General features: G+C 39.1%; 1 protein-coding gene across 1 annotated transcript; it reads right to left on the reverse strand.

Moving 5' to 3' along the window:
• Positions 1-18,466: 18,466 nt before the first annotated feature.
• LOC149835219 (uncharacterized) lies at positions 18,467-18,901 on the reverse strand. The gene has a single exon (XM_090009539.1). The coding sequence runs from the start codon at positions 18,899-18,901 to the stop codon at positions 18,467-18,469; it is 435 nt and encodes a 144-aa protein (XP_089865665.1).
• Positions 18,902-20,956: the final 2,055 nt, after the last annotated feature.

The following is a 20,956-nucleotide window of genomic DNA, read 5'->3' on the forward strand; positions in this document are numbered from 1 at the left end:
ATTACTTCTCGGGTGCACAACCCGAGTCAAAACCCACACCATAACCAACACCTCTCTCTGAGGATTAATGCGTGGTGATGAACCTTCTTTCTTTCTCTTCTTCTCTTCACTCTCTCTCTTACTTCTTCTTTCTCTGCACGTTGCACATAGTCACTCTGCTCCTAGCACACAACCTCTGCACCCCTATTTATAGATGGCATAGAGCCTTCTAGACTCATTTCAAAAGTCGAAGGAGTTTTGGCCCTTCAACTTCCTCTGTATTAATGGGAAGTGAGTGACTATTCCACTTCCCCACATCATTAATGGAGGTTTAGGGCTAGCCCTTCAACTTCTCCTGCATTAATGGGAAGTAGTGGGTGGCTATTCCACTTCCCCCACATGATTAATGAGGGATAGGGGTGAACCCAACAATCTCCCCCTCCAGCCCAAGGGGATACTCCAATTCAACTAATCAACCAGAGTATATGTCAGCCAGTTGTCGACATGTATTTTGTTTCTCCATCGATAAGGCCTTTGTTAGCATATCTGCACCATTATCATTTGTGGAGATCTTTGCAAGATGAAGTAAATTTTTCTCAAACACATCTCGGATTCAATAATACCTGATATCTATATGCTTTAACTTTGAGTGAAAACTCAGATTCTTGGCGAGATGAATGATACTATGACTGTCATAGTACACAAAATACTTGTCTTGCTCTAAACCCAACCCCTTCAAGAATCTTTTCATCCATAACATCTCTTTACAAGCGTCTGTAATAGCAATGTACTCTACCTTAATAGTAGATAAAGTAATATACCTTTATAATTTTGACTGCCATGATACAACTCCCCCTGCAAAAGTGAGTAGAAAACCTGATGTGGACTTTCTTGTATCAATAACTCCAGCAATATCTGCATCTGTGTAACCTGTCAAGACAGGTGGTCCACCCCCAAAGCTTAAACAAACTTTTGAGCTTCCTCTGAGATATCTAAAGATCCACTTTACTACTGCCCAATGCTCTTTTCCTGGATTTACAAGAAATTTACTAGCAACACCTACTGCATATGCGATGTCTAGTCTCATACATACCATTGCGCACATAAAGCTTCCAACTGCTGAAGCATAATGAACTTTCTTCATTTTCTCTTTCTCCTCATCACTTGACAGACTCTACTCTGAGTTCAGCTTAAAGTGACCTGCAAAAAGGAGAATCAACTGACTTTACATTGTTCATAATGAACCTGTCCAACACTGTCTCGATGTACTTCTCCTATGATAATCATATCTTCTTGGTTTTTCTATCACGAGAGATCTGCATGCCCAATATTTTCTTTGATGGCCCCATGTCTTTCATTGCAAAGGTCTTACTCAGTTCCTTCTTGAGTCTGTCAATTATAGACATATCTTTTCCAAGGATAAGCATATCATCAAGTATAACAAAAGAATAATAAAATTCTCACCGAACCATTTTATTTAGACACAATGATCTGAAGTCGATCCATTGTATCCATTTTCAGTCATAAATGAATCAAATTTCTTATACCACTGTCTTGAAGCTTGCTTCAGCCCATACAAGCTCTTTTTCAACCTGCAAACAAGATTTTCTTTATCTTTGACTTTGAAGCCTTCTGGTTGCTCTATGTATATCTCCTCCTCCAAATCACCATGGAGGAAAGCAGTTTTCACATCTAGCTGCTCAATCTCCAAGTCTAGGCTAGCAGCAATACCTAAAGCAACACGAATAGAAGACATTTTAACAAAAGGAGAGAAAATCTCTTCAAAGTCAATACCTTGCTTTTGACCAAAGCCTTTCACACCCAATCTGACTTTGTACTTTGGTTGAGAACATTGTTCTTGAGTCTTCAACCTGAAAACTCACTTGTTTTTTAAGGCCTTTCTGCCTTGTGGTAGTTCCACCAAGTCATAAGTGTGGTTCTTCTACAATGCATCCATCTCATCATGCATAGCTATTAGCCACTGCTCTTTCTGCTTATACTCCTGTGCTTCCTAGTAACTCTCTGGTTCATCTGCATCAGTAAGCATCACATACTCATGTGGAGAATATCTTCTGGAAGGTTATGACTCCCTAGAAGATCTTCTCAGCTGGGGTTCTAGAGGAGGTTGTTCTCCAACTTCTTCCTGCTCAACATGGCCTGCAGGTAAATCAACATCAGCATCTACATCATCTTCCCGCACTTCTCTTCCTTCAACTTGTATCACTGAAGGAGTAACTGGATCCAAGTAGATAGATCCACCTGCAGAAGTCGGAATTGGCACCTCTTTCTTGATATCTTCAAGTGTATGGTCTTCAAAGAATACCACGTCTTTGGATCTGAATACCTTATGCTTCTCTAGATCCCATAGCTGAATTCAACATCACCACATCTCAGAAAAATGCATTGCCTCATCTTATCATCAAGTTTGGACCTCTTCTCTTTGAGGATATGTGCAAATGCTCTGCATCTAAATACCCTTAGGTGCTTGTAGGACACATCCTTTCCTGACCACACCCTATCTGTAACATCATTTGCTAAGGCATGAGCAGGAGACAAGTTGATCACATCAACTATTGTCCTTAAAGCCTCGCCCTAGAATTTCTGTGGTAGCTTGGACTGCGTAAGCATACACCTGATTTTTTCTGCAATTATACGATTCATCCTTTCTACAACTACATTGTGCTGAGGGGTACCTAAAACTGTCAACTCATGGCAAATTTTATAAATTTTACAATATTCATGAAATGAACCTGTGTACTCGTCACTATTATCTGACCTGATGCATTTCAATTGTTTTTCTGTTTTCCTCTCAATCATAGCATGAAATTGCTTGAATATATCAAGAACTTGATCATTGGTTTTCAGAGAGTATGCCTAAACTTTCTTGGAGAAGTCATCTATAAAAGTAACAAAATAAAGTGCACCACTGAAAGTTTTCACATCAGTAAAACCATTAACAGTTTTTGTTCTCAAAGGACCACAAACATCAGTATAAACTCGCTCCAGAATGTGAGATTTTCTATGAAAGGCATTTCTAACAAAAGATACTCTATGTTGCTTACCAGCTAAGCAATAAACACACAGGTTTAGATATGTACCTTTTAACCCTGAAAGTTGCTCCCTCTTAGCAAGAATCTGTAAGTCCTTCTTACTCATGTGGCCTAATCGACTATGCCACAAATTAATAGAAGAGTTTTAAGCTGTATTCAACTGTCTCTTGCATACCTTGTCTTGCATCTTATAAAGAGTACAACACTTCTTTTCTCTGTCCTGAACCAATGACCCACTGCTGAGTTTCCACTGTCCTTGGCTGAAAACATTGCTTCTGCCATCTTCATTAAGCTTTCCTATTGAAAGCAAATTCAACCTTAAGTCTGAAACATGTCTGACATACTTGAGCACCAACATGTACCCAAGACTGGTCTGGAGATGAATATCTTCAATCCATACAATTTCTAATGTTCTTGTGTTTCCCATTCAGACAACACCAAAATTACCGGTGTTGTATGTACTAAAATACTCAATCTGTGGTGTGTCATGGTACGAGGCTCCTGTGTCTATGACCCAATTTGTATCATGGCACACACAGATACATGGATCATTAGTAGTAGACAAAATCACAAGCTCACCTTCAACTGTGGTTGTGGTATTTTCTTTGGTTTCTGATGATTCTGTCTCTTTCTCTTTTTTCTGATTTTTCTTTGGCTCTTTGCACTGATTCTGCAAGTGCCCTTTCTTTTCACAATTGTAGCAAGTGATGTCCTTCCTTGACCTAGACTTGCTCTTATATCTGCGGTTATTTTTTCTGTCTTTTGACTGACCCATGCCTTTGGATGAACTCATCATCAATCCTTCACCAGAATCCTCATTTGGTGATGGTCTTCTCTTAATTTCATTTGAAATGAGCGTATATGTGACATCTTTCATATCCAATGTTTATTTTTCATAAATTATGATTGTCACAAGATGTTCATAGGATGAGAACAATGAGGTTAGTAACAACAAAGTTTTATCCTCATCTTTAAGTTTAACATCCAAACTAAACAGATTAGTAATAATCTTATTAAACACACTGATATGGTCAAGAATGAGAGTATCTTCCTTCATACGAAGACTATAAAGTTGTTTCTTGAGGTATAACTTGTTGGACACGTTCTTGGTCATATAGAGGCTCTCTAGCTGCAACCACAATCTCGTCGTTGTCCTCTCTTTCATCACGTTACACATGACTTCATCTGATAGACACAACTCAATCACACCAACGACCTTCAAGTCAAGATCATCTCGTTCATTATCGGTCATGGTCTATGGATTATTCGCCTTCCCGACAAGGGCCTTGTGCAACCCTTGTTGTGCAAGTAGAGCATTCACTCTTCTTTGCCATAAAGAGAAGTTTTCTTTGCCATCAAACTTCTCCACCTCAAACTTGGAGCTGACTGATTTAGAAGACATAATTTTCCACGAACCAGTTCTGATACCACTTGTAGAGCAATGAGGGTAACCAAAATTTGTGAGGAAGCAATATAGGATCTAACAAAGGCACAATCAAATCACAACACAAGGGTTTATGTGGTTCGGTCAACACGACCTACATCCACGGGGCACAGAGAGAATAATCTACTATAATAAGAGTAGATAGTACAATATAGAGAGTACAACGTCCAATAACTTGCCCAAAGCTAAAGAGAATAACAATAAAGAAATCACAGGAAGAGAGGGATACAAGATTACTTCGCAGGTGCACAACCCGAGTCAAAACTCACACCACAACCAACACCTCTATCTGAGGATCAATGCGTGGTGATGAACCTTCTTTCTTCCTCTTCTTCTCTCCACTCTCTCTTACTTATTCTCTCTCTGCACGTTGCACACAGTCGCTCTGCTCTTCTCCTACCAACACACAACCTTTGCACCCCTATTTATAAATGGCATAGAGCCTTCTAGACTCATTTTAGAAACCGAAGGAGTTTTGGCCCTTCAACTTCCTCTGCATTAATGGGAAGTGGGTGGCTATACCACTTTCCCACATCATTAATGGAGGGATAAGGTTGTCCCTTCAACTTCTCCTGCATTAATGGGGAGTAGTGGGTGGCTATTCCACTTCCCCACATCATTAATGAGGGATAAGGTTGGACCCAACAGTTCAAACGCATGTGAAACGGAAACTGAAAAAGTCAAGAAAGTAACCGAGAAATGACTGGAAACAATAGGAAATGTTTAAGAAGAAAAGCCTTGATAACATAAAAAACGAATAAAACCAAACATGAGAAACTTGTATTTTATGAAAGGGAAACACATTTCTTAAATATAAATAAACTCATTTCTCAAACATGAGAAATGCTTTGGAAATACATTTCCGAGAGTATGGAAACACGTCACGTATTCCTTAGGGTAGGATATGGAGAACACATTTCCCATAAACTTTTTTGGCATTGCTCAAACGTTTAAAAAACGCAGTGTTTTACGTATCTGAAATGGTTTTCCTCAAAACGTGTTTCCCATATGCTTATAACATTTTTCAGTAACCCTGCTTGTATGCAATACTGTTTGCAAGAAGTGCAAGGTTATCCAACAATTGCTTTTGACATTCAGCAATTCCTAATGCAACTGCTGCTCTATAGTTTTGTTATAAATGATTCGAACCTTGGTCTTTATCAGGATTAGGTGGAAAAAGAACTCAAATCCTGTGGTGAAAAAGAAAAGATCAGGTTGGAGAGTCTGATTTTTGCATAAACCTAACTTCGATTGAAAACCAAGGGGCTCAAACCGGCCAAGCAGATTACAGAAAATGAACTTTGATGTTAGGGCCGTATCTGTCTATAGTAAAAGATCACTTGATTTGTCCCGAATGACCTGCACCTTGATACACAGCTGTTGAGGAATGCTTTGCTTGGTTTTGGTTATATGTCAACCAAAGGAAAACCATGCCATGCATTACTTGAAAATTACACTAAAATTTCAACAGTATAAACTTCAGTGGCTTACCATGTGCAGCCAACTATGAGACGTATTGTTTGAAAGCTACCCAGGCATGTGTGTATATGGCGTACACTGCATATAGGGGTGGTTTTAAGCTTTCATTAGATCTTAGTTTTTCATATCAGGCTTGCATATAGGAGTGGTTTTATGCTTTCATTAGAACTTAGTTCTTCATAGATTAGCGTAGGATAGCGTAATCATAGCCTAGATTTTGATCCACCACTTTGAAGCTTTTTTGCATCACTAATGTATAGCTTGGATGACACCCAAAACCTATTTAAAACTGGGTTTTGAGTGTAAACAGGTTTTGGCATTGTTTGGGTGTAGGGTTGTCGATGGGTCAGGTTTGGTTCAGACCCAGGTGGAACCAGACTTGGACCAGATTTTTGGATATGGTATCGGATTCGGACCCATCTAATTGAGTCCACTATAAGAAAAACCATACCTGGATCAGATAAGAACTACATGAACCAAACCTGGTAAAAGCATATTTTTTTATCATTTTTACATTGAAAAATTGCAGGTCTTAATGGGAACTCAAGTCGGGTCTGGGTCTTGTATAAAATTTCACAAACTATACCTGGGTCCATGTATTAATCAGACCTTCTGGTCCGGACCCAGGTCTTAATCGGGTCTTCTTATTTATTACCATACCCGGACCCTATAGGGTTTTGTTCGGATCAGGTCCGGGTAAAACAGGCCCGTACGTTGACATCCCTATTTGGGTGACACCAAAACGTTGTTTCATAACTAGGTTATATGACCCTCCCCCAAGGTTTCCAACCTGGCTTATCGGGGAAGGGTCCTCCAACCCCCAACCCCCAACAGCCCCACTCATTGAGTGTGCAGCAGGTCCATTCATTGGCCCATCAAGCTCAATGAGTTGGAACCGAGTCCACTCCCCTTTTGAGGAGAGATTAGGTTCAATCACATTGCACACTTAGTGTGCCACTGCTCCTGACAACCCTCCATCTTTGGCATACAGCTTGTCAGATGTGGGTCCCAGCAGTAGATGGAGGGTGGTCAGGTACAACCACACACTCAAGTGTGAAATGTGATTGCACCTGATCTGCCCTCCCCCTATGTGCAAGCCTGACACAAAATAAAAATCATGAGACTGCCTAAATCAGGGCCATGAAAGATTCAGTTTGTGTCAGATACTGGACCTCACAATAATTCAGATATCTGGATATATGCATAAAATAAAGACCCATATAATAGTTGGGTCAATCCAAATCCGATTCAAGTTTCGCCTCAGGCTTGACTTATGAATTATGCTAGACATTTGAGCAATTTAAATACTTTTTAAGTTATACGTGCTGGGTTTGGAAAATTGTTTTCTTTAGCCTGATGTAATTTGAGCACAACTAACTCAGATCGGTACAAGCCCAAATGGGCCAGGTATCAAACCCATTGACAGCTTATCGTACACCATCCCAACTAACATGAATGGGTTCCATGTTGAGCATGCGCTACCTTACGTACCTAAAATGTCATTGCATTATATGTGCTTGCACTTCCCTTGTGAAAATGACAATTGAAAATTCAGGAATGCATAGTTTTTTTTCTTTTTTTGAATGGCAAGCTGGGGTTAGTCGGACCCTTACCCGAACAACATCCGCCCCATGTGGCAGAGGGATTCGATCCCGGGCCTTCAGCTTGACACAGGACCCGCTTACCACATGGGATACCACCTCAGTGACTAACCCTTGCACTTTTCTTGCAAAAGTGATCATGAATATTTTTGGTCATCATGATCATATAAAAACATGTAAGGAAAGAGTAGGTGGTTACTTTGCTTGCCTCAGATAGCATCTACATGGTTCTCCTGCTTTCCCAAGTATGGTGGCCTCTCCTAGTTCAGGCATCTTTGGTTTCAGGCCAAAACTCAGAGTTGACAAACTACCAGCTTCTCTTGAATTGTGACATACTGAACAGTTAGAAAACTATGTGGACACACTCCATCTACACTTTTCTATTTTATTAGAATTCATAAGATGAATTATTGATAGCTACAATTGAGTTGATTCATTTAACAAAAGCTGGAAACTCCACATGAAATTAGGTATTAATCTCAATACAGAAGAGCAATATGTCATGTATGTGTCATGGGAGTGCTATTTTATGGGGTAGGGCATCATGGTAGTAGGTGTATCACAAAGTCACCAACAAAACATATCTTTCCCTTTTCCAGCCTTATGGAGCAAGTGGAACCCCGGATAAGCCTGGTAGTTGAGACTCTACAAACAATCACAGCCCATTTTGGACCTTCTCCAACAATGAAAAAGTAATGGTGCTTTCTTTTGTTTAATAGTATATATAGATATATATATATATATATATATTAAAACATACAAGGGCAGTTAGGATCGAGTCAGGCCTGCTGCCTACGCCACAATGGGTGAAGCCGGAGTCGAAGTGGCTGGACCCACCATGACGTTTTGACTCTGACTTTGCAATCCTTTCCATTTGACAGGAAAAGAAACTGCAGAAAAAACTTCCTGAGTTAATAGAAAGACAACCCCAGCACTCTTGCGCTCCCCCATTCTTCATGTTCACTAAACTACATCTTATTGGATTCTTTGGAAGCCATACATCATGCTTACTAATTCTAGTCAGTCCTAATGAAAAAGACTTTGACACCCTCTAAAATTCTCATCTAAAACTGTGTTCAGCTCAGGGAAAGTTCGAAATGTTTGTTTCATTTCTTATACCTTTCATTCAAGTGCATAAAAAGACCCGTAGTGTAGGGCCGTTAGTCTCATCCGGCACTTGGAGCAGATAAATGCATATGCACCTGCTTGTCCAGAAAAGTATAAGGCAAGATAAGCTGGTGAATTAAAGATCGACATGAATGTATTGCACATATGGCTGCAAACAAATCGGATACAGGCCAGATCTTGTTAGATCTTCAATGCTGATTCGAATCTGAATATGCGTCACTAAGCTCTTCACGTGTAGGATGGAATCCAATCAGATTTTGATCTAGATCTTAATATGATCCAACCTAAAATAATGACTTGAATCCAATCCAAATCCGAATCTGGTCTGAATTCACATATATGGAAAACAATGTGTCAACCTCAGATTGGATATCACAACCTTTGATAGAAGGCCTTGACCAATTGGCATATATTTAATTATCCAGGATCCACGTTTCAAACCTACGTTTGTTTATATCTGTCCACTTAGCTGGCTCCCTACAAGAAGAAACCAAGAAATTGTGTGGCTAGTGACTAGTGGGACATATTGTGTCAATTTAGACAACGGCGAAGATAAAGATACATGATGTATCATTGGAAAAACTATGGGTATGAATATTCACAGGCAGTTTTTAGCAAAACCGCGTCAAGACTCCTGTAACCAAAGTGTGGGGGAAAGTGTTTTCTTTGCTGCTTTCTCCTTTCCTTCGTTTTTTTTTTTTCCTTCCGTTGCATTTTGTTTCAACAGCGTCTGACCCGCGTAAGGTAACCTTTCTTTATCCATAAATACCAACCATATTTTGCGGGGAAGATCTCAATCTTCAGTCTCCACAGCTCTCTCTCAAACTCGTTTCTCTCTCTAGAATATCTAAAAACCACCTCTCCCTTTCTCTTCATTTTTTCTCAATTACCCATCTTCCTCTTTTTCTCTCAAGAATTTCTTAAAACCCCATCTCTCTCTCTCTGCCGTCATTAGGGCTGTGAGAATTTGATACGATGATGGGTGACGATCATCGGTCTCCATCCCTCTTCTCGTGCTGTTTCCGATGCTACGATGGTTCTTCCGATTCAGAGGAGAAGCCCAGGTTCCTCCGCCAATCGTCCGCTTGGTTGAGAAGTCGCGCCCACGAGTTGCCGGAGTTGAAGGACAAGTGCAGGACCCTCTTCTCCAAAATCTCCAGGGAGGGTATATGCAGAACGAGGCAAGCGGGAGACTTTAGGTACGACCCCCTCAGCTACGCCCTCAACTTCGACGACGAGTCCCCCCGAGAGGAGTCGCGGCTGCACGATTTCTCGTCCAGGTTCGTGCTCGCACCGGCGCCGGAGAACCACGGCCGGACCGGCGATGGCTCGGCGGCGCCCCTCTCGGTTTCTTAGCAGATCGCTTGCAGTTGATGGAATTTTTCCTCGTTTTTCTTTGGTGGGTACTTAAGCAAATTGCAAGTTTTGGGGTGTTCTTTTTTTTTTATTTGTGTATAAATATCGTATGTGACTGATCCCGATCGGTCTTTTTGCTTGGTACATAAGAAAAAAGTTGGGGAAAAAAACCTCTACTGGAATCTCTGAGCTAATTGCGCCCATTTTTCAGCTCTCTCTCTCTCTAGACAACGCACTTGACAGAGAAGGTAGATCAGGTGATATGTCCATGATAAAATCTGTGTTTTGAAATCACCACCGTCCATAGTCTTGATCTTTGTGTAAGCATCAGCACTTTTGATGGCCCCAACGTCTGTACAATGAATGGCAGTGACGAAGGCCATGGACGATGGTGATTTCAAAACACAAAAATTTGTGTTTTGACATACCGCCTGATCTGTCCTTGTGGACTGTGGAGGATAAAGGTAATTTCCTTCAATGTAATATTGGGAATAGTTTGACCAACAAATCTGTGGCCCCACATTGTACAAAATTCTCAGTCATGTTGGAAAGTGTTGTGGCTGACATACTATCATCGTCAATATCTTGAAATTTTATCTACTAGTTTGCACCAAAATAAAATGAAATGTGAATCAAGTCCTTGATGCCGTTCATCCATGCAATGAATGATATCCCAAGTACCATGGATGGACTCTGCGTCTTCTAGATAGGACCCACGTTTTTTTTTCGGAGCCATTGATATCCTCGATGAACGGCATCTAAGGTTTGTAAAATGAACGGCTGAAAAATAGTTCATATGTATAGTATTTGTGATGCCAGAGCTGCTCTGACCTGATACTCAAACAAAATGGGTGCATCATGACTGTTGATCAAGAACGTGCATATCACTACTAGAAAAAGTCATGAGAGAGAACAGACAATAATTGATGTATTTCATAAGGACGTCCTACGTTTCTAACAAGTTTATTTCATGTGCTTTTTTTTATTTTGACTCAGATAAACCGTTCCAAGTGCAGACCTAGCTGCGCTGGCTCAGCCTGCGGTACTTACTGTCTCTGTCCATGTCCGAGGGCTCTACACATCCACACGAAGGGGGGTCAGGTGCAATGTGATTGCATGCTTATAATGTGCTGCTGCACCTGATCACCCTCCATCTTTGAGATACAGCCTATCAGCTGTGGGGCCCAACAGCAGGTGATTGGTGATCGAGTGCAGCAGCACACTTGAAGTGTGCAATCACATTGCCCCTGATCTCAACTCCATCTACACAGCCCCCAATTCAGCTCTTCAATTCAACCTATGTGCCATAAGCGTAAATAAGTCGAATACAATGTGGGTGAAGCGTTTCATTCACCTAATGGCATAAGTTGGATGTGCTTGATAATCTGAAGCTTTAAGAATCATATGCATAATTAATCCTCATACGTTTTCAATAGTTTCCATGTATCTACAGCTTTCCTGAGATAACCTGTATAAAATATGATTTAGGTCAATGCTAGTGGTTGTAGATAAACCTGAACCATATCTGTTCTAACTATAGCTACTTGGAACTGTTGAACAGTACCATAGTTTTATATAACCGACTTTGGATATGGTTCAGCATAATTTTGTCCAAAAGGTTTTTTTTTTTTTTTCTTTTTTCAATGATGAAGAACCTGCCTAGAAGCGGGTTCGGTGAACCTTCCCTCCTAGATAGTAAACTCTGGGGGAAGCCTAGCCCATAAAGGCATACTCACCAGGTCATGTATATAATCCCAGTGGGAATCGAACATGAGACGCTATACAGAATGTTTAGTACATTAGTTTATTAGAATAATATAGCAGAGTGTGTCTTTACATCAAAAGAACCCAAACCATTATGTGAGTATTAATAGAGGAATGATGCTGAAAACATCTATGGGGTCAGATGGATCAGGTCGATCCAGCAAGACCCTAAGCTGCGGTTACAGGAGGTCCGATAGGGTGCCTCAGTCAAGGAATCCTTGCTGTGGTTAAGATCTGCTTTTGGCATGAATATACCCAGATTCACATCTGATGAGCTTCATCTATGCCTGGAAACTTGACAGAAAATAGAGGGCAGTCAGCTATGAAGCATGGAAATGACCATGTTGTAAATGATTGATCTGGATATGGGTCCAACTTTACCAGCCAGTTAGACCTGGACCTAAAAAGAACCCCTCAAGGCCAGAGCCCCAGACCATGTTATCCAGCCTAAAATGTAGGAATTAAATGAGAATTATACAAGTATATACGACATTCTGCAACAACAACTACGCCTTCATCCCAAAACAATTGGGGTCGGCGATATGAACCAAAAAAGAAAATCATTCGGGGTCTTCCACATGAATCCTTCTCCTCCAATCATTTCTATCCAATGCCATGTCCTCGGTGAGGTTTAAAGCATTTATATCCTTTCCTATCATCTCCATCCATGTCTTCCTAGGCCTACCCCAACCTCTTTTAACTAATATATTTTCTCATTTCTCCATCCTTCTAACTGGAGCATCATTAGGCCTTCGCCGAATATGTACAAACCACCGTAAACGATTCTCTCTCATCTTATTTTCAATGAGTGCAACGCCTACCTTCTTATGTATCTCCTCGTTCTGAATCTTATCTTCTATTGTATTTTCACACATCCAGCTAAGCATACGTATCTCAGCTACACTCATTTTTTGAATATGATGTCTCTTGGCAGCCCAAGATTCCGTACCATATAGTAAAGCGGGCCTAATAGTCATCCTATAAAACTTTCCATTCAACCGCAATGACATTCTACGATCGCACAACACTCTAGTTGCACTTTTTCATTTCATCCACCCAACCTTTATCCTATGATTTAGATCTCCATCAATTTCTTCAGACTTTTGAATGATAGATCCCAAATATTTGAAACAATCATCCACTGGTATTTCTTGTTCACCAAAATTCACTACACTTCCATTACTACTTCATTGCTTACTAAACCGACATTTCATATATTTTGTCTTACTCTTACTCAACTTAAAACCTCTTGCTTCCAATGTCTGTCTCCATAATTCTAGCTTAGCATTAACCCCAGCTCTAGACTCATCAATCAAAACAATAGCATCAGCAAACAACATACACCACGACACATTTTCTTGAATTGATCTCGTAAGTTCATCCATCACTATAGCAAATAGGAAAGGGCTTAAAGCAGATCCTTGATATAACTCAACCGTTATAGGAAGATTGGTTGTGACCCCTCCACAAGTGCGGACATTGGTTACTACTTCATACATATCTTTAATTATACTAATGTACTTGAGAGAAACACCTTTCTTCATCATTGTCCACCAGAGAACGTCCCTAGGTACTCTATCGTATGACTTCTCCAAATCAATAAAAACCATATGCAAATCTTTGTTCCTCTCCCTATTTCTCTCAATAAGTTGTCTAAGAAGATGTATAGCTTCCATAGTTGATCTTCCAAGCATAAAACCAAATTGATTCTCCGATATCATGACAACCTTCCTCAACCTAGACTCAATCACCCTCTCCTAAAGTTTCATAGTATGACTCATGAATTTTATACCACGATAGTTTGTGCAATCTTGTATATCACCCTTATTCTTATATAGAGGCACCAAAGTACTCTTCCTCCACTCATTAGGCATCTTATTTGTCCACCAAATCTTGTTAAAAAGATTTGTCAACCATTCTAAACCTTTCTCTCCCAAGCATTTTCAACCCTCGATAGATATACCATCTGGGCCAACTGCCCTTCTTGATTTCATTTTTTTCAAAGCCTCTGCAATTTCTTTCTTTTGAATCTTGCGTATGGAGTTATGATTCATCTCATGAAAAGGAATGGAGAAATCTCCAAGATTCTGAGCATGACTTCCATTAAATAGCTTATCAAAATAATCTTTCTATCTCTCCTTAATCTCCTCATCTTTGACTAAAACCCTTTGCGTTTCATCTCTGATACATCTAACCATACCCATATCCCTCGATTTCCTATCTCTCATCTTTGCAAGCCTATAAATATCCTTCTCGCCCTCTTTGGTATCCAACTTGTCATAAACCTCTTTATATACTTTATCCCTCGCATTTTGAACTATTTTTTTAGCTTCATTCTTTGCTATCATATACTTCTCCAAATTCTCATAATCACGACTCTTACTTAGATTCTATAATACTCTCTTTTAACCTTAATAGCTAATTTGACATCCTCGTTCCACCATGATGTATCCTTACCTAGCGGTGCACCGCCTTTAGACTCACCCAATACCTCCTTAACCACCTTTCTCATGCAACCCGCTATCTTATTCCATATTGATTCTGAATCTTTCTCGAGACACCAATCAACTTCCTTAACTACCTGCCCTACAAACATTCCTTGTTTAGCTCCTTTCAGTGCCCACCACTTAATTCTATGATTTATCCTATGTCTATCCCTTTTGCGGCATTGTCTAATTTTAAGATCTAAAATTAAGACTCTATGTTGTGTAGCTACACTTTCTCCCGGTATAACCTTACAATCGATGCAACAACCCCTATCTCTCTTTCTAAGTAGGAAAAAATCTATCTCACTTGTATTAACCCCACTTTTAAATGTTACTAGGTGAGACTCCCTCTTCCTAAACCAAGTGTTTGCTAATATCATATCATAAGACAAAAAAAAATCTAAAATCCTTTCTCCACTTTCGTTTCTTTCTCTTATACTATAGCCTCCATGGATACTCTCAAATCTATCCCTACTAATGCCTACATGTCCATTAAGGTTACCGCCGATGAAAAACTTTTACCCATAAGATGTCCCTTGTACTACTCCATCTAAATCTTCCCAAAATTGATGCTTAATGGAATCATCTAAGTTGAGGTGCATAAACACTAATAATATTAATAATATCAGTACCTAATACTAATTTAATAAGTAAAATCCTATCACCCTTCCTACGAACTTCAACTATATTATCTATAAACTCACGACTCATAACAATCCCTACTCCATTCCTATTCTTATTTATTCCTGTATACCAAATCTTATATCCCCAAGGTTCTATCACTTTTGCTTTCTCACCTACCCATTTGGTCTCTTGTAGACATAAAATATCAATCTTTCTCCTACACAACATCTACTAACTCTACCAACTTACCAGTTAAAGAGCCTATGTTCCAAGTGGCTAACCATAATTTTATGGTCTTGGACTAACTTCTTTACCCCCCACCAGTCCAACAAAGTGAGGGAACCCTTGCCTATTTGACACCACACTCGGGCGCCGGTGTGACGCGTCGCTTCCAGGCAACAATCTAGCAATCCTTGCCCATTTATCACTGCTTCCGGGCCTATAGAGTACAATGCGTAGCTCAGTAGGGAATACCTCAACGAAATTCTCATATTGGTTCATATTCATAGTGTATGACTAAGTTTTTATGTTGGCTGTCACTGGTCTACCACAACCCTCCTCTTTTATCCGGGCTTGGGACCGGTAGTGTATAACTAAACAATTATATACAGGCGGAGTTAACAGAATGTAACTTGGTTCATATTTACGACATTCTGCAAAAAAAAAAAATTATTCAATTACGAAAGATGTCGACAAGGTAGCTTAACGGAACGTAGCACAGACTTAGATTCTCTAGGAAGCAGGTACAAGCTTGGGGAACTAGAACAATCAGATCTCAAAGTGTAGAAGGTTGAGTTTTATTCCCCAAATATCCTTAGACACATGGTGTTGCTATGGTTGCCCTCTTTCCTTTTTCTAGGGCTATCTTATCTTCCCAATTAGTCTTCCCAATCATCCCACTCCATCCGGTTAACCAAAAACCGGAGACATCATTTAGCTTCTAAGCTCTTAACAAACAATCCTCTCAAGCAGGTTGCATACAATGAAGTGGAGAAACATGATTATAGAACTGGTTTACATTTATATAAGAATGTCAAAAAGCAGACTAAAAACCCTTGGTTCATGGTCAGACGCTTAATAGATAGTAACATTTGAAAAAAAAAAAGAGCTGGAGATGTGCCAAGATTGATTATGCTAGTAGCCAACTCATCCATCAATGTAAAGAATAACCAGTAAAAAGTGCAATGTTTGCCTAGAGTCACATCGAACCTATATTGGGCGTATATGGTCTACACCATCCCCTGGAAGAATATGATAATGCAATCATGGAACTGTGAAAGGAACCTTCAAATCCTAATACTGGTAAATTTTTTCATGCCATTTTATACACACAACGAAAGATTTTTTAAGAGAACAACATTACAATGTGGCATTATGAGAAATCTGAAATTGAACACCCTTAAGGCATTAGATATTGCCTTCTTGCTGCTGAAATTGCATCAAGAATGGAAGTTAAAGCCATTTAAAAAATCCACAAGCACTATAACCATAAATATAGTATTCGTTCCTTATCCAAAAAAATTGTACTTGTTCAAACCAACAGAGGCTTGATTTGAATTATATTCATGCCTTTATGTACTCACATTGCATGATGGTACACAATAGAGTGAATGATTGAAGGAATGCTAGCACAACAAGAATAGGATCTTTCAGCTCTGAATAATTGTCAATACCTATTTATGAACTTGAAAAGAATTCCGCACACTCCATTCCTATAAAAAAGGCTTGTGAATAGTGGCTAAGATGCAAGCACATAGAATTCTGGTGCATGCCAGCTCCAAATGTATATGAAAACCTCTAAAAATGTCTCACACGACGCTTTGAGCATTCCTATGATGCAAGTTCTCTTCAAAGTGTGACCCAAGAAAATCTAGTAAATAGTGCAGTTACAGCCTAAACATTAATTATACTAAGGTAAATAAAAGATAGGAGATCCCAATTTTCTACAAACAATACTATGTCCATGGACTGTGATGAATCTTCCGTATGAGATCCTGATTTTCTATGAACAATCCTATCTCCATGGACTGTGATGAATCTTCTATAAAAGCGGAATTTAATCATCACTAGTCTACTTAGCAGCTCAAGGAAGCCAGAGATGACTGAAGGTTAGGCTCTCATAAAGATTAATGTAGAATGTGTGTGGCATAAAAAGAGTCAAAGCCCTGCCCAATTGGGTGCCCTCACCCTAATATATAGTATGACTAGAAAGATCAGTTCCAAAGAATTCTTCAAAGCTAAGGAAGAAAACCAGAAGAGTTGGAAGTAAAAAACATGAATTGTAGTTTCTTCTTTTATGAATATGCACAAGAAATTATCTTATGGAAGTGGAGTTGTGTTCGTCATTAGGATGTTCTCATACAATCTTTGCCATGACATGTATGAGTGGAAAAAATGAGTATTTTAAAGGGTGTTCCAGCATATGAAACTTCCAACTACATTACACTGCTGGATTGGAAGACTTGTACCAAACCATTAGAAGGGTGCACCAACAAACACTTGTTTTTGGCTTCCAACCTTTCCAATGGACCTATGGTTTAACCTGCAGTTATCTAAATAAAACAGAAAAAGTGCAATATTTTTGGGATGTCCTCATCAAATTTTGACTCCTTGTAAAGCCATAACCGATCTACATACCCAATCTCCCTTTTTTTTTTTTGATCTGCCACCTGCATCAATCAACATCAATGGTGCCTGCTAAACAAGCCGGCATTAGTTTAGCTCAAAGGTCCAACCGACATCTAAACAGTGGCAAGAAATTGTGAACCTAATTGAGATGCCTGAAACAAGATATCTGACCAACTAAATGCTACTCAACTGGCGCCCATATGACTATATGACTTCTACTGGAAGCCAGGATCGCTACCTTCAACAGTAGTTGAAACTTGAAAGCTTATTTCTTTGAAAAAATAATTGCTTCTATGTTTGTTTTCATCTTTAGATAAAAAGAAATAAGGTATTCATTACAAGTAGCACTTGTACAATGGCTGAAGGATTTTATACCTCTCAAAGCAGAACAAATTACCAATAAAAAAGAAAAAAAAGAGAACTAGACTTGGAACTTCAAAAATCAACTCTACCTTATTGACATGGTCCACAATATAAGAGCATACAAAACATGTTGGGAATGTGGTTTTGCATTAAGAATTTGAACAATATTCCACCCAATGAACTACAATTGATGGCATACCGCACCCAAAGCATGTTAGCTCACCTGAAGTCAGATACTTGCTGTAATGGCTAATCCGCATGTGACAATTGAAAAGATGAAATTAAACCTGAAAATCACATTTATCATAAGTTACGACTATAAATGCCACAGACAGAAAAAAAGAAAAAATAAATCTTCAACTTGATAATGGTAAAAAAGGTTACGGTTAAAACAATAGAGTGTGCCTCTCATTTGAATCAAGGAACCAAAATGTTATTTCGGCGGATAAACAAGGACTTGCCTACTAATAGCATCATCTGCTGCATAACTTTTCTTGCACAATCTGCAAACTTCTTTGCAACATGTACACATTTAAGTGGGTCTTTCATATGTTCCTTGTAACACTACAGGTAGGCATCTTGTTCAGCCAAGCAGGGCATAGGCCTCTGGTAAGCAAGCTTAAACTCCTTATCATAAAGGTCTTTTACTCTTTGTTTTACTTCTTCTGTCATGGTATTCTCCATCTTTTTCATCTTCTCAATGACCTTTTCATTCTCCTGAAGGATGACTTGAATAGCAATTGTCTCTGGATCTGTAATAGTGGGATGAGGAGACGGAGGTTGCATCAGTGGAAAAGGTAAGTGTGAATAGAATGGCCATCCTCCAGTAGAGGTCGTTGATGAGTCAATGGATGACTGCTTGTGTTCATCTTTGTTTTGTGACTTTCGAGGAATCTGGTTCCTTGGTTTAGATTTCTTAGGTTTCTTAACCTTTTCTTCTTGTCTTGCAAGTTTATTGACTAAGTTAGAGCTGATCTGGAATGTAAACCCTTTGCCCATTGTTGTATGTTATACTTTCAACTGAACAAACAAAGCAGCAATGGTCACAAACTAAACTGAAGGTACTGACACTTGTTAACCAAAATGTGAATTCTAGGGGTGCCCTGGCTAATGTTATTACTTGTACACACACATAATGAGGGTGGAGGTGGGGTGGGGGAAGAAGAAGAGGAAAGAAAATGAGCAGTTATTTAATACTGATTAAACTAGCTCAAAAGCAAATTTTTTCCTTGTGCCTTTGTATATAGCAGATCTAAGTGCAGGCCCACTTTCAGATATTTCAACCAAGAAAAAGGCCTACTTTGAATTTTTGAACCAAGCATCATCAACTCGTAAAATCCACAAGTTCCACACAAAAATGAAATTTGATAGAACTGCCTAAATAGTGTAAGAATAAGATAATATTAAGATATTTCAATAATAGAAAAAAGATGTTCACATCTTCAACATTTAAACCAGCAGCCAGCTGAAGAATCCTGCTCGTCGCTTAATGGAATAAGAAATTCAGAGGATGGGGAATATATTTAATTGAAGAGCATCTTCTAATCACTTCTATCATTCTATGCCTCTTTCAAGACCATCATAATAATGTTTAGTAGGTTATTTATCTTCTAATAATGTCATAATCTGAACAAGTATCCATACATGTCTTAAATAACTACCAACAAGATATATAACATAGATGCCTCATATATCCTTGTATTTGATTTTCTTTTTTTGGCAGGAAGAAACCACCACTTTGGTCTGAATACGGCCTGAAAGGGACCATGTTGCCCATGGCCCTCCCTTGGTATCCATAATGTAAGTCCCCTTCAAAGCCCTAGAGTTGTCATTTTTTCCCTATTGAATTGACTCACCAAATTCCCTTAATTAAACATTGCAAATGCTTTGATCCTTTTCTTTTTCAAGGATCAATGTAAGCACGTGCTTGGATAAACCAATTGCAAACACTACCATTACCGCCCTCATCTGTTGGATTAGATCTGGACTATCATGAACAAAGCCACGGGAATTATTTGTGTCATCTTTTGACTGCATGACTATCCTTTTCTTCAAGATATATTTATCCATGACATACACTTGTTCTAAAAAGGTGATGGTTCCAAGCAGAGCCTAGTGCATCATCAAATCAATATTATTAAAACACTAAGAGAAGATCTTCTATTTTTCAAAGGCAAGAAGTGTAGGGGTATTCGCAAAATCAAAGCTGAAATGCAAATGTGTACCTGTAGACGCCATGAAGCGACGCCCGGGTGCTCGACGTTCTCTTTAGCTTATCGACGCCCACGATAAGCCTAGGCCTTAGGTAGATGGTGAGCAGGACCCTGAACCCAAAGGGATTTTCAGAATGTGGCCAATAGAGGTGTTGGTGGCTGATGGCTCTTATCATACGTATAGTCCCAACCCTCTCCTTTTATAATAAGAGATAGGGGTGGTTACGTGAATGTGGTTTTTCCACATTCACGTAACCTTCACCCACTAACTCCTATTAACTCCCTACTAAACCGCCCATTAATAGTGTCAAACCAGGTCACCTGATGAGTTGGATCCAGACCTAAAATGTTCAACATTCTCCCACTTGACCCATTAACACTAAAAGTGCACTAAATAGAGGTTTTTACTGTTATCTCAATTTAATTCTTCAAGTGGGTTTACATGCTATCATTTATCATAAGAATAAATCATATGAGTCATGGAGATAAACACCTTTTTATGAAATGTCATATTTTCATATACTACAATATAATTCATTTTCAGTACTATAGCATGTTAAGATTACTTTTATGAATAGGTTGGTCTCTAACCCATTCTATTGGTCATTTAATATTGTTATTCAGATATTCTCTCTAACCATATGAGAGATCCTTTATGCAAAATCAATAATGCACAATCTCATTAATATTATTATTTTGTTACTCTCTCTAACCATATGAGAGATCCTTTATGCAAAATCAACAATACACAAAGGTATAGAGAATCAATTGATTTTCACAAATGTGATCACATAATGTATTGTCATACATCAGAAGGAATAAAAAAGACTTATCCCCTTTA

Source organism: Nuphar pumila, chromosome 6 (assembly GCF_984573655.1).
Source record: "Nuphar pumila chromosome 6, dmNupPumi1.hap1.1, whole genome shotgun sequence".
NCBI lineage: Eukaryota > Viridiplantae > Streptophyta > Magnoliopsida > Nymphaeales > Nymphaeaceae > Nuphar > Nuphar pumila.